At 37.5% G+C, this 13,967-nt stretch overlaps 3 protein-coding genes across 3 annotated transcripts; 1 reads left to right on the top strand and 2 right to left on the bottom strand.

Moving 5' to 3' along the window:
* Positions 1-61: 61 nt before the first annotated feature.
* LOC143183053 (uncharacterized) lies at positions 62-388 on the bottom strand (the record flags this gene model as incomplete). The annotated part of the gene is made up of 1 exon (XM_076384432.1): positions 62-388. A coding segment is annotated over one exon (327 nt), but the record flags the coding sequence as incomplete, so codon positions are not given.
* A 22-nt stretch (positions 389-410) lies between these two features.
* Positions 411-3,377, top strand: LOC143183042 (uncharacterized; the record flags this gene model as incomplete). The annotated part of the gene is made up of 2 exons (XM_076384421.1): positions 411-552; positions 637-3,377. Coding segments are annotated over 2 exons (1,638 nt in total), but the record flags the coding sequence as incomplete, so codon positions are not given.
* A 149-nt stretch (positions 3,378-3,526) lies between these two features.
* Positions 3,527-9,006, bottom strand: LOC143181296 (uncharacterized). Its single transcript, XM_076381711.1, has 4 exons — positions 8,954-9,006; positions 7,581-7,725; positions 4,782-4,977; positions 3,527-4,294 (listed from the first exon to the last, which is right to left on the bottom strand). Exons 1-4 carry the CDS (start codon positions 8,969-8,971, stop codon positions 3,862-3,864), a joined length of 792 nt encoding a protein of 263 aa, XP_076237826.1. The 5' UTR covers positions 8,972-9,006; the 3' UTR covers positions 3,527-3,861.
* Positions 9,007-13,967: the final 4,961 nt, after the last annotated feature.

The raw sequence follows: 13,967 nt of genomic DNA, 5'->3' as shown, positions 1-13,967 counted from the left end.
TACCAGGACGCCCAGGTACACCTGGAACTCCTGGTGTTGCACCGACGCCACCACATCCTGGTTACCCTGGCACACCAGGAACTCCTGGTATACCAGGACGCCCAGGTACACCAGGAACTCCTGGAACTCCTGGAACACCTGGTATACCACCGACACCTCCACACCCTGGATATCCCGGTACACCCGGTATACCTGGCATACCGGGACGTCCAGGTACACCTGGAACTCCTGGAACACCTGGATCGCCACCGACACCACCGCATCCTGGATATCCCGGTGTCCCTGAGACGCCAGGTAAACCAGGTAGACCAGGTAGACCTGGAAAACCAGGTAAGCCTGGTACCCCTGGTACTCCCGGTACACCACCATATCCTCCGCAGCCTGGATACCCAGGGCAGCCTGGAACTCCAGGATCACCTGGTGTACCAGGAATCCCAGGAACTCCATCACAGCCTGAACAACCTGGTGGATCTCATCCCGGTAAACCTGGTAGACCCGGTAAGCCTGGGCGGCCTGGGCGACCTGGACATAATGGACATCATGGAAAGCCAGGTACTTATACATACGCATCAGTTTGTCTTGTTATGTGTATCGGAGAAGTGTGTAAAGTTTTCTAAGAAATATTTAATATTTCAGGTCAACCGCAATATCCCCAATATCCTACCGAGCCTCAAGCTCCAGCTGGCGACATAGGAGGCATTGGACCCGACGGTCCCAATGGTCCCTGGCCTAATGGTCCTGACGGTCCAGAGGGACCAGGCGGCCCAGGTGGACCAGGAGGACCAGGAGGACCAGGAGGACCAGACGGTCCAGGTGGTCCAGATGGTCCAGAGGGACCTGTTGGTGGTGTTGGAGGAGATGGAGGTGTAGGTGGTGAAGGAGGTGTTGGCCCTGATGGTCCAGATGGTCCATGGCCAACAGGTTCACCTGGCCCTGATGGTCCATGGCCAGGCGATCCAGACTATGTACCTGGAGTAAAGCCAATATCAAGACCACGACATGAGGGACCGATTAAACTTCAATATCCATTAAAATATTACGAGCCTACGACACCGAATACCTTTAATCCAGCGTTCTATGCAAACTTTGGTCAGAAGCAAGTAGAACGACTTTCTACTTCTAAATTCAACTCAGAATACAGTAGAAATGCAACATCACAAGAGAATTATGAGAAGAACCTTGAATCTACCGCATTTAGGTATCCCATTAAACTAAGCAGTCCTTTCGATACAAAAGACTCACAGCTCGAAGATCAATCTGGCAGGCTAGGTTACCGACCAGGGCAAGTAAACCAAAACGCAGATGAAATTAATAATTTACTTCAGCGAAAAGAGTCTCGAAAATATATCGAGGAAGAAGAAGACAACAATGGATACGACGGCGTGAGGAAATTCTCTCCCCAGAGGAATCAACAGGCTTATAACGAAGTAAAGACATTCAAGACAGGGAAGTACTCTGGTCAAGAGCAATCTGAATTTGGCTCCCGTGAGCATCCCAAGTTCCCCCAACAAACTACGAAAGTGAGTCAGCCTATTCGAGGCAACCCAATCGTTCAGATAGAGACACAGAGTTCCACGTATCAAAACTCTGAGGGTCAGGCCAACGTAAAATATCAATCGACAAGTGGAAGTAGCGCGTCGTTCATCAAACAGGTAAACGAACTGTCTGAGACAGAATTAGGTCCGAGTCCAGATATATCTGCTATAGGGGTTCAGCCTCCGAGTCCGAGCAACAAGCCCTACCAGCAGTCAGTAGGGCCAGACCCGCAAACCTGTCCTTGCTACCTTCTCGAACCGGGCAATGCCACCGTCACTACCACCAGCACGACCTCCATTCCCCTCATTGGTCAGCTTGGCTTCATTCCCGTGGTATTCATACCATACTGTCCTGGCGACGAGACGGACAGCCAAACCATGAGAGACAAATTCCCCTCTGCAACGCCTGTACCGTATGCATGCAACGCGTGTGGGGCGCAAAGCGGAAAGATCGAAACGAGGCTTCTCAGTCTGAATGAGCTTGGCAGCGTCGAGAACCTGAGGGAGGCGTTGCAGCAAGCGAAACTTGGCTTTTTGAATGTTTCAGCTCGGCGTCGGACCGAGAGGAGGCGAACGAAGAGCCGGCACGTCAAGTGAAGAGTGCGACTGTAACTCGCGGATTTCGAGTCACGATTCAGCTGTAAGGAAAATTTCTCGTGCACGCGAAGGGAGTCCATAATGCAGGAGCGAACTGCCCGTCTATCAGCTGCTGGACAGCTGACGGATGGCCAAGGAGAGTGCGATTGTGAAGCAGAAGCACCGGGATAACCATACTCTGTGCGTTCTTTCGTTGGCGTGACAACGTTGGGAAGATAAAAACTTGTGGATTCGGTAATCTGCGTTGAGCCTAGAACGATTGGCTGTGGTTATCCAGAGGTAGTGTAACAGCTAGTGTGATAGCTTCTGCCTGCTTTTTTTCGTGCCTTGACTGTGGCCGCTATTGGAGCAAATAATATTGGCGATTATTTCAATATTCTGAATACAGTGGTGCTTTTAGAGATGTGGCTGGCTTGGGGGCAGAGATGGACAATATCTTAATGAATAAATTTATATTATCATAACAGAATATAATTTTAATTAAATGATAATTTCTTTGAATGATTTCCATACGCATATTTCATAAGGCCAAATTAATAAATGTCTATTGAAAAGTGGTTATGAAAGTTAATGGCACGGAAAAGAGAAATTTTTTTTTCGAAAATTTGTACGTCATTATAGGACACGTTATGCAGAATCATTTGAGAAGAATTTTTGTAAAGCTATCGTGTTTGAAAGTTTTAAAACTCTTCTTCTTCGCTGGAGTTACGTTGCAAATGTTAAGGTCATTATTTCATTATCATCAATTTTGTATTTAATTTCAAGGATACTAATTCGTTTCACTCGATGTTGAAGATATTTTGTACAAAGATAATGGTGCCTTATGCATTTCCGAATTTTTTTAATATGAGATACAAAAACATCGTGAGAAATGGAAGCACCACGGTTTTTTTGTATGCTTGAGATTAAATATTGATCGTGTAAGTGCTAATACGTATTGTAATAATTCTTATTGAGCACGTATAGAACGATTTTCAACAATTTTGAATATTATATTTAAAAATATTTGAGAAATACTATTTAAATCCTTATGTGACGCCATTGTCTTAAAAGTCATGCAAGTGGAATATGTTGAATTTACGTTTAAAACTTCATATTTAGCACCGAATACGGCTGTACGTGCTCGATATTATATTGTAACAGTATAATTATATTTGTACATTGGATATAAGCTATGTAATATGTATCTTCCCTTTTTAGCGTAGAAAATCGACAAACTTTCAATAAATTATACATATTTGTACATATTAATATTGCATTCATCCAATGTTCCTTTTTTAGGTTCGAATCATGTATTTTATTAAATAAAACTAATCACCGAACGTGTAATTTATTCCTGCATTCGTAATAACTCTCTCGCCGTCTCTCTTCACTCGTGGTAATAAACGTATCAGAAAATATTATTTATTATCATCAATAATATATACATTATACAAAATATTAGTAACAACTGGCATTTACAAATACTCAACATTAACACTCTGATGGTTGCACTTCTTAAAACAAAAGTATCCAAAGTACGATGCACGATACCAAACAACATCGAACTTAAGCTCAAACAACGGACCATCGAAGCATTAAGGTACAGTTTAATAAATGAAATATTCGAAAATTCAAATGACACGTACAGTTAAAATAATAATGATCAACAAATGCTGTTGCAATGCTGTACATTTACGTTAAAAACGAAGGTTCCAAAATTCACATCGTTTGCTTAATATCCACCACTTTATGAGTAGCCTCTGTACCCCGATGGATAGCCAGCATAGCTTCCATAATTGCTTCCACGATAACCATACGTATCGTAGTTGCCTCGCCCATTGTACGAGGATCCGTAATTTGATCCACCGTACCCTGTTCCATACCCGTAACCGTCATAACCCTGACCACCATAACGTCCATAGCCACCTCGTCCGCCGTATCCATAATATCCATCATCGTAGACACCCGTCGAATAACTTCCTGGAACGTAGCCGCTACCGTAGCCACTGCCATAGCCACTGCCATAGCCACTACCATAACCGCTACCGTAGCCTCCATAGCCTCCTAGGCCATTCCCGTAACCACCATATCCACCGTAACCCCCATAATTGCCGTAACCACTGTATCCACCATAGCCTCCGTAATTGGGGCTGTACCCAGAAGTCCCGTAGTAACCGTATCTGCGATCAAATGATTAGGCTAGTTCGACAATAGCATCGTATACATATTTTCAATAGGTTTCCAAGATAAGTTTCTTTAACTTCTATTCTCAATTTTCAAGTAAATTCTGTAGTATCAACTAATTATATCTTTAAGTGTGGTACTCTTACTGTATAACCACTGTTCTGTAAAGATTGTAAAGTTTCAACATTTTGATGAATTTGTAATATTCAAATTGATCGTTCCTTTGAGAATGAAGCATTATTTTTAATTCTCAACTCTGTGTAGTTTTTACTAAAGGAAGAGGTAATTTATAGATCGTGAATGAATGTTTACAATAATAGGTATAAAGTTTTTGAAGTAATTTATCATCGAGAAAGTTCAGGATCAGAGACCTTACTATGAAGATCAGACTGTCCATGAAGGGCTTAAGAGTTAAGCAAGAATCATTTGACAACTTCATGGCACTAATCCATTATTTCACGCTGAATTGTACTGAAATCTCACCCGATATGGCCGCCCCCGATAATTCCACCAGGCCCACCCACTGGATATCCTCTATATCCAGGATTGAGGTAACCTGGATTCAAGGTGGTTCCTCGATAGCCTGTACCAGGACCATAAATCGACCCACCAAGCCCCAAGTATGGTCCGACCCCACCGTACCCTCCAGGCTGGCCATATTCTTTGCTAATATGGAACGCTGGAATCAGGGAAACTTTTAAAGAAAACAATATTTTTAAATATTCTCCGAATATTATTCAATTAATAACATATCCCCGATCCATGACTTTCGCAACATTCGATGCGTCATTGTTGTGCATGCTTTAATGCCTTAATTCGTGCTTGTTAGCGTCGCCACTCATTTTAGAAGGTCAGTGCTGGAAATGCTCTTGTTGCACACTCGCGTGATTTCTACTTCTTTGCATGTGAATGTGACATCAAGTAGACAAAAACGATTTCTGCGAAGCAATTTACAAGCAGCCTTGTGCAAAAAAGGACACTCAACTTTGATTCAATTTCTAAAAGTAATAATCCACGAGCTTATACGACTTTTCTCATTACTTGGTGACTTTGGGGGACAGTTGGAGAAGTTCAAGTGCGAGTCTTTCTTGAGTAAAAAGTTCGATCAAAGTTCCATGACTTCACATTCTTTGAGTGTTTCTTGCAAAAATGATGGCATTGCAAACGTTAGTTCCGAAAGCCGCGATGAACTTCGAAGATTCAAAGTGAAAGGTGGGCACTTGCAATTATCCTAAAGTATTTCGAAACACGGTGAAGCTGATATTTTGAAATTTCTTTTCCGCCGCGAAGAACACTTGTTTCCAGATTATCTTAGACTTCTTAATGCGCGCAGAAGAATAGACAATAAGTTAAACCTTGGCAAGTGTTAGTGAATGGTCGAGCTCTTCTTTGCATATTGCTATCCTCGATGGTGGCGGAAATGACGCGGTGCTGAACCGCGAATCCATGAATCATCGGTTACCGTACAATCGTTCGCGGGAGAAAATCCGCAAATTAAAGTTCATTCAGATTCAATTAACAGAGATTGTTGGCAGTTAATGGCGGTTAAGATTAGTGCAGCGTAAAATGATTAGCGAATATAATAAGTGCAGTAGCAGGAAGAAGTGATCAACACGTCGACTGCCGCGTTACATCGGCAAGGATTGCATACAAAACTACTTTTGATTCATTATTCCACTAATTACATTGACGAATTAATTAATACACATTATGAATCCCCAAAATCAATTTTTAAACATTTTCATTATAACCAATCCCTTAGACAGAAGTATCTTTTTAAAGGTGCCAATAATTGCAACTAAAGAAAGCTGGAAGCTCTAAAAATAAAGAACAAAACTATGCATTTGTGGACCCTTTGTTATAGCTGTTGTAATTTAGTGCACTCAGAGGATATTCATAACTGCATAATTGCAGGCGCATATGGATACATTGTATAGCCACTATTCTTAGGAATAATCGATCGTTATCCAACCTTCTCTAGTTGCAAGTGTATTAAATAAGTGTGTCACTACCGTTCCCACGATTCAACGCGTCAGACGGGCTTCAACGTAAAAAAGTGACATTCGATATAATAACATGCTAATGCAGACGAAGGTCCTTCGACATCCGTCGGCATCTTTCTAACGCAAATCGTAATCACTGTTCTGCATTAGATCATTGATATAACGGTTAACAGGGAAACAATATTTCCATGCGTGAATCATGCATTACGATTTTGAGTGGATAAACAGTGTGCAGAGTTTCTCGTGGAACTACTGTTAGCGTATTCCATAAAAATTGCAATATAAATATGCAAAATAATAAATCAGATTTTCGCGCAAATTATCAGTTGAGTTACATGAAATAATGAGAAAAATATTCATGAAGTTAATACGAGACAAGCTCATTACTGTTATAAATATGATAAAGTGATAAAAAACGCTTGATGGAAATAAATGAGTGTCTTTATTTCACTTCTATTTTAATTTCAAAACAAATGTACGAGTTGAATATAATAAGTATTGTACATCAAGCTGCTTTATATTTGAATGAATTATACTGCATATAAATGCGCTACTGAGGGATGGAGTAAAATAATTCTGCACTTCTGAAACATCTCATGAACCACACGTATTTTATATGTTTAAACAAATTGTTACATCTGGGTCAAGTATTATTTAGCTACCTTTAATTCGTAATTTGAATTTGACAACCATTTTTGTAGTGTTACTTTATTTTTGCAATATATATTATTATTACCTTTTTAATTACATTATTTTTAGCATAAAAATATCATAATGTGATAAAAGACTATTTTTATCGACCTTCCGCCGTGCTTATTATTAATTCAATATTTTAAACCGATTCAATTCTTTCTTAAGATCAAAATTCTCACGTGTAGAGTACACGAGTTATAAACGTCAGAACAAGGTGACCATTAGACACCGATTTTCCAATGTATCGATCGTTTGATAGAAAAAGAACGTGAGAGAACTCTTGGAAAAAGAACAGCAGAAAATAAAAAGTATCACCTGTTATATAAGTAGCTAACACTAGAGTTGCTAACGCTATCAAACTGATACGTATATTAGAAATAAAAAACTTAATAAAAATAAAAGTAATTATCCCCCTATTTCCATAACATAAAAGAGAAATGCAATTTTGATATGAAAATAACGTCTCGTTTTGTACCAAAAAATTAAACATAATAAAATCGCCTTCAACAGGAGTTCCACGAGATAAGTTATACTTTCAGTTATGTAAGTCAATTATAAAATAAAATATGTGAAATAGTGCACTTACTTCGATCACTAGCAGCTGCTGTCAAATCTTTTGTATCATCTTCATATGTTGCGCTGTTTACAGGTGTTAACTTGGTGGTTAATTTTCCATCAGATGTATCAATCGCACTGCTGCCAAGCGTAATTATGCAGGCGAACGTTAATATCTGAAATTGAAGGTGCTATTGAGCTTCATAGTATAAATTTATTAATTAAAAAGAAAATGAATAAAAATATTTCAAATCATAAAATATCTTCTGCTATGAACCAACGTGGAAATATTTTTTTTTATATACATGAGTTTCTTTGAAGAATTCTACAATTTTTTAAGAATATAATCAATACAGTGGTCATTTAAATAATCAGAAAACAGATAAGGAGAAAAATTCTCAAAGCATTACTTTATCAAGAGTAAATCAAGACTACAGTGCGCTCCTTTATCGTGAGCCACGACAATTTCAGACTTTTCCACTTTCACTTCCTCTAATCACAAATATTGGCACAGAACGATGGTACGCCCCCAAGAAAGGAAATACGATTATGTGTTCTGGGTTATGTACACTGCACTCTACGCAATAGCGAAGATAAGCAATGATTTCAGATAAAAAGTTTCTAACAATATCGAACAAAATCCTGCAAACCCTTCCCTCTACTGTTACTGTGTATTGTATTCCAGTGGTTCGAAGCACGTAACTATTCCTTTTTCAGGGACAGTAAAAATAAAAGTGTTTCCTACGCAAGATTGGATTTTACTCGTTAAATTCTAATACAATTTTAATATACAATTATCTAATACAATTTTAATATAGTTTTAAGTATAAAGGAGATATAAAACCCATGTAATAAAATAAATATGAATTTTACCAAGAACGCCGCTGATGAAGATTTAAATTTAAACATGAAAATATACCTCACCCTAACGTTCCATATATTTCAAATTAAAATTTCCAATAAATTATCGAAATATTTGCACTCCAAACTCATTAAAGATGCCTTTACAAAAGTTAGAATCCCAGACCAACAACGCTTTCATTAAAACTGAAGCGTAATTGCTCCTCTTTCGCTCGTTTCGGGCCAAAAGGATTCCCAAAACGACCGAAATAAAACGCACCTGTTCCACGCTCAGCGATTCGCCACCATTTCCTCTGAAAAGGCCCAACGTTCCCTCAACACGATTCAGCCGACCAATGAATCAAAAATTCCTCCCCAATCGTTACTTCTAACCACTCCTATAAAAACGTCTCTCTCAATAAGCTTTATAACATCCCCGAAAAAGAAATCCACGACAACCACCGACGTTTCCCCTCCTGTGCGACATATTCCCCATCAAGAAAGGATCGAATCGCTAGGACAGACCCGAGAACGAAGAAAGAGTAATGCGTGCAATCTACTTACAGGGAGAAGCAGTTTCATTTTTCTCAGTTAGGCGGGCGTAATTTCGCGCGGAAACACCTTTATCAAGCGGCACGAAGGTGTTCTGCTCGAGAAACAGGTCTCGAAACCTCTATATACGCGGTTTCAGGTACCCCTCCTTGTCTTCTGGGTTTGTTCAAGCCTGAGCCTTCCTCGACGTTGACAAGGCCGTCGAAGAGAATCGGAAGGCGGCCTGCGTGACACGCCTGCACGACGCATCCATGGGAAACCGCGGTTCGTTCAGTGGAGCGGAGGCGGAATGAGACCCTAAGCTGTGAAACTGAGCTTTTCGCGTATGAGCTATTCTGATCGTCAATAGAACCAAAGTAGGTTCGTTTATGTTAATAAAAAAATACAACTGGAATACAAAAGCAGCTGGAAATGAATGCATTTATTTTTTATGGGATGCAGAGTTGTAAGGAGTAGGTTTTTCTTCAGGAAATATGAGTAATTCAGGAATTCCAGCTATTTTGTTTCATATGTTTCAAGTACTTCTAGCTTTAGTCTCTCTGGAGTAGATATTTCTTGAAATAATTAAGCTGGGGCTATACAACAAAGTCTAAATAAAAGGAAACGTAGCCTCGAGTGTTCATTGATTTCTTTAGACGTATAAAGAGTGCTTCGCGTTCTTCCACTCTCTTAATGGGGCAGTTTCAAAGTAGATACCATCAAGTATCTACTCTCTAACAATTGGCTGTTATTTTTTTCTATTTTCGTGGTTATTGATAAAAACGAATTCGTTTACTACGCCTGACAGAAATGTTCATTATTAACATATAGTAATACAATATACTATACTATACTATTATTTGTATTACTTCTTCAGGGACAAATTTCAATATTATTATTCTACTATATCACTATACTATGTGTGGACTTCTTACTTCATTCGTGCTTCTACAGACTTTAATTTAGTTAAGACTGCAACAGAAAGAACACTAAAAAGATATTGTAAAACACTGAAGTCCTTCCACAATTTCTATACACATACTGCCTCCCCACTTAAGATCTACTTGACACGCCTGCACGATCGTTCCAAATTCCAAACCATGAGAAACCGCGTTTTCTTTCTTTCCGAACGAGTACTAGATATCGCGACATCCGCGATATCCTTCTGGTTCGCGCCACGTCATCCTACGAGGACAGGAAATTGACTTCAAGTAGTTCAAGATCGGGCGTGACTTCAACGAGCTTCGGAAATCGTCTTCCACGGGGGACGACGGTGTCTGTTGCTCGATGATTTGTTAATGATACCTTCTCGCTTTTAATGGCGGGTCGAGGCTGGTGCAACATAGAGGATCGCTTGGACAGCTAGGATGATGATACAAATCGCGTTGGTCACGTAAGGATACAGCGAAACCGCGGAAGAAAATATACCAGCGCGATTTTTGGATTTCTGAATTTCTCTCTGGTTACGTGTTTTTTTTTTGTTTTTTTTTTTTTTAGGGCAGAGAGAAATACTGAGCCAAGAGTCGGAAGAGTAGGTATTATGTTTTAGGTTTTAATGGCGAGGATTCGCGGAGCTTGAATTTTATTTTGCATGATACGTTGTCTGAGTTTATATTCTTTTTATTTTTTCGGCGTTCGGAGAAATCAAGTCGGTTTTGTATTATAGTAAAATAGTTATATAATATTGAAATAGTATAACACTATTCTTTTGAAAATTTTAAGAGATAAAAACAACGTATTGAATATGCAAAGTTTTTATTTCTCAGATTTTTAGCAATCGTACTCTGCTGCATAAAAACTTCCATTTTTCAACTAGAGCAAATATATTATTTTGGAGTTCGTCAATATTTTATTACAGTTTTATCCACTCTATGTACAAAACGTAAGGTATTTCATTCCCAGATGTTTGTGATAGATATCTGATAGACAAGTAAACATCATACGGGTTTCAGGTTAATAAACCTGAAATAAACAAATATGTGGCTAAAAAATTGAAGCAAAATACATTCCAAAGAATCGTTCGAGTTAGGTAATAAAGTGAATTCCGTATATCGAGTATTCCCACTACAATAATTATCGATCGGATATCGTTCCTAGTAATGAAAATCGAAGTGCTGTAAGTAGACAGATGTAATTCGATTCGTGCGTAAAAAGCTTTTTATGTGGGGAACTTGGACTGAACAAAAGACTGAAATACATTCAACGAAACAGGAGCATCTACGTTTCGAACAATGCAATCCCCTCTCTATCCCATGTTTATTTTTATTGCAAAAATTCATTGTATATCAATTGTACTCGCTTAATTATATTGTATGACGTCTTTTTATTTACATGGATCGAAACTTTTACAGTAATTCAATAGACACTTAAAACACTTAATTAATTTTGCTATCTATGTACATTCAAAGTTTACTGTGAGCAACTCCAAACTTTAGTAGATGCATAAGTTTATCGAAAGTAAATATTTTCTAATATAATATTAAGTTGAGAGATGCTAGTTACAAATTCAAATATTTGAATAATTTGATTATTCTAATATTTATGGGTATATTCAAATACTTGATAAATTGCAAATTTTGAATATTAGAATTGCTTATTATTAACTACACATCTTGAATAATATCATTTTTCCAACTATTTTTTCATACATGCTTTGAATCATCTGCATACAAAATTTAGGTACTGTGAGTGGTGCACAATATTTTTATATTATGCTACAATTACGTCGTAAAACAAGGTAATAGACGAACTTGTGGGTGCTACACCAATATCATGAATATTTATATGCATCGTACAATTTGTCTCCACGTCTATTTACGGATTATACGTGTACATAATGCTGTACTCGAAGTATATTACGAGCATGACTGTTATTGTTACGAATGTATGCACGAAGGGTGTGTCTGGCACACTAAACTGCACGTTGCCACACTTTTTTGTGGACTTTGTAAAGACGTCTTTGTCGACAGAGACCCATAGGTGTTGTCAGTCATTATCGCTAACTAGTGAATGCTTTTTTATAGTGGAAAGTGAAGAATATAGGAAACCTGAGTTACTTTCTTTTAAGTTATGAATGCTTGATTTTACTGATAAAGCAATGGCTGAAGTTAATAGTTGAGGTTGAATATTACTTCGTATTTTCTAATTTTGCACAGTCCACTTCTAAAAATACAAATATTTAACAGGATATTTTACTTTTGTTGCTTCTTCGCACTTGCGCGAGAAATTCCATGCCATGGGAAACTTTACCACGCCATGGTCAACTTTAACGAGCTTTCTAGTTCCAAGTACAATAAATTACAATTTCTCATTCATAATATATTACACGTATAATTTAATCCTTCGTGTAATTGTAATTTGCTTCATTTTAGACTTATCATGACACCCAGAGTAGATTATACAAAATAGGCTAAATAGGCATTATAGTAAATTTACAAAGAGGATTTCTGGTGAATGTCCTGGATTAAGAAAGAGAAGCTCTGAAATACAAACACTGTCTAATTAGAATATCGGAATTGGTCAAAGTACTCGTGAAATTAATACTGCTTTTCACATTTCCACGAGTTTATTCAATTAGAAATTCGTACACTTGTGCAGGCTATTCAGAAATACTGTTCAATGACTGCAATTACTGATCAAATAAATTTCGTTGGTTCAACATGTGCCTCTCAATTACGACACACCTACGCTTATCTGTTTCCTGTCAATGCCACAGTGTAATTTGGGTGTTAAGTTTAATCTTCTCCCTTTTCTGAACGATAAATTTTATTTTAACAAAACTTCGCAGAATGTTAACATAATATAAACGCCGAAGGATTTAATACTATGAAGAATAATGATTTTCTTTCTTCGATGCATAAATCACATTGTATTTTCAAGTAGGAGATTGTTTCCAGAGTAATCGAATAAGAGTGATTAAAAATTGAATAATGTTTGCAGTAATATAAGCGTAAACTGAATTGTAAATATTTTCTTAAGCGAAATTCTGATCCTGAGTGTTCTACTACCCTTGTGTTGCACAACAATATATTTACTGTAACATAGAAATATATTACATTATGCATATAAACTGAATAATTTAACGTCCTAGATAATTTACTGTAATTTATTTCAATAAATATTTCCTCGTCTTCATATACATATCAATTGAATGGTATTATTACCTACGAAAAACATTATTCTCAGTAATAGTGCCATAAATTTATATGTAAATTGTATACAATAGAATTGAGAAGAGAATCGTAATAAGCATGTATTCATATATCTGTCTTTTCTAAAAATATATGTATACACGTGAGTATTTTCCTACTATAAGTAAATTGTTCTCTATAAAAGGGAGGGGACCTGCTTTAACAAGCTGAACTCTGAAGTATTCTTATGAAATCAATACACATGAATTTCGAAATAGGATACTTCTAAGTGGTGCACCTACTTCTTAAATAAATAATGATATATCTGAAGTGTTATTGAACAAATATGATATTCCATCAAATCTTAAAGAATTTCAATTTGCAACGTGCAATTCTAAGAATTCCAAGAGTACTGCAGTAACAGATAAAAATTACAAATTAATCAGAGACGTCTCTGTAAAACTGAATTCTTTATACTCGGGACAATGTCTTATTTATAAAAAAATCGCGTTATAACGCACGAAAGGTCAATTTCAACCTGTTAACACGAAGTAGAAGAAGGTGTCTGCCACTGACAGCTCAAAGTAAATTCAACTTCGCTCTGCTATAGAAAGCAATCACTTTCTTGTTTGCGAAAACAAAAGCATAACATGTTCGCCCCCTTTTACATTTTCTAAGAAAATATTTGTATATAGAAGACGTTTTCAAGAGTCTATATGAAGACAGAAATATTACAATTTATCTGAATAATGCGAGCATACATGTATTTCATATTTATGTTACAAATAATACTCTGAAGATTATAAGATTCACAGTACAATTTGAAGTGCTGAATTGTTTAAATAATTCTAGACTTTCACATAACTCATATTTGAAGTATGTGAAGCATTACCGAATTTCTTAGCACAGAGTAACGA

The sequence above is a fragment of the Calliopsis andreniformis genome, chromosome 1 (genome assembly GCF_051401765.1).
Source record: "Calliopsis andreniformis isolate RMS-2024a chromosome 1, iyCalAndr_principal, whole genome shotgun sequence".
NCBI classification, from domain to species: Eukaryota; Metazoa; Arthropoda; class Insecta; order Hymenoptera; family Andrenidae; genus Calliopsis; species Calliopsis andreniformis.
This window is presented reverse-complemented; position numbering and strand designations above follow the sequence as displayed.

What these genes read in the sequence shown, in the direction of transcription:
- LOC143181296 (XM_076381711.1), bottom strand. An exon ending in AGCAGCTGCTAGTGATCGAA is followed by an intron (nt 4,978 to 7,580) that starts GTAAGTGCACTA and finishes CCCTGATTCCAG; the next exon opens with CGTTCCATATTAGCAAAGAA. An exon ending in ATCGGGGGCGGCCATATCGG is followed by an intron (nt 4,295 to 4,781) that starts GTGAGATTTCAG and finishes ATTTGATCGCAG; the next exon opens with ATACGGTTACTACGGGACTT.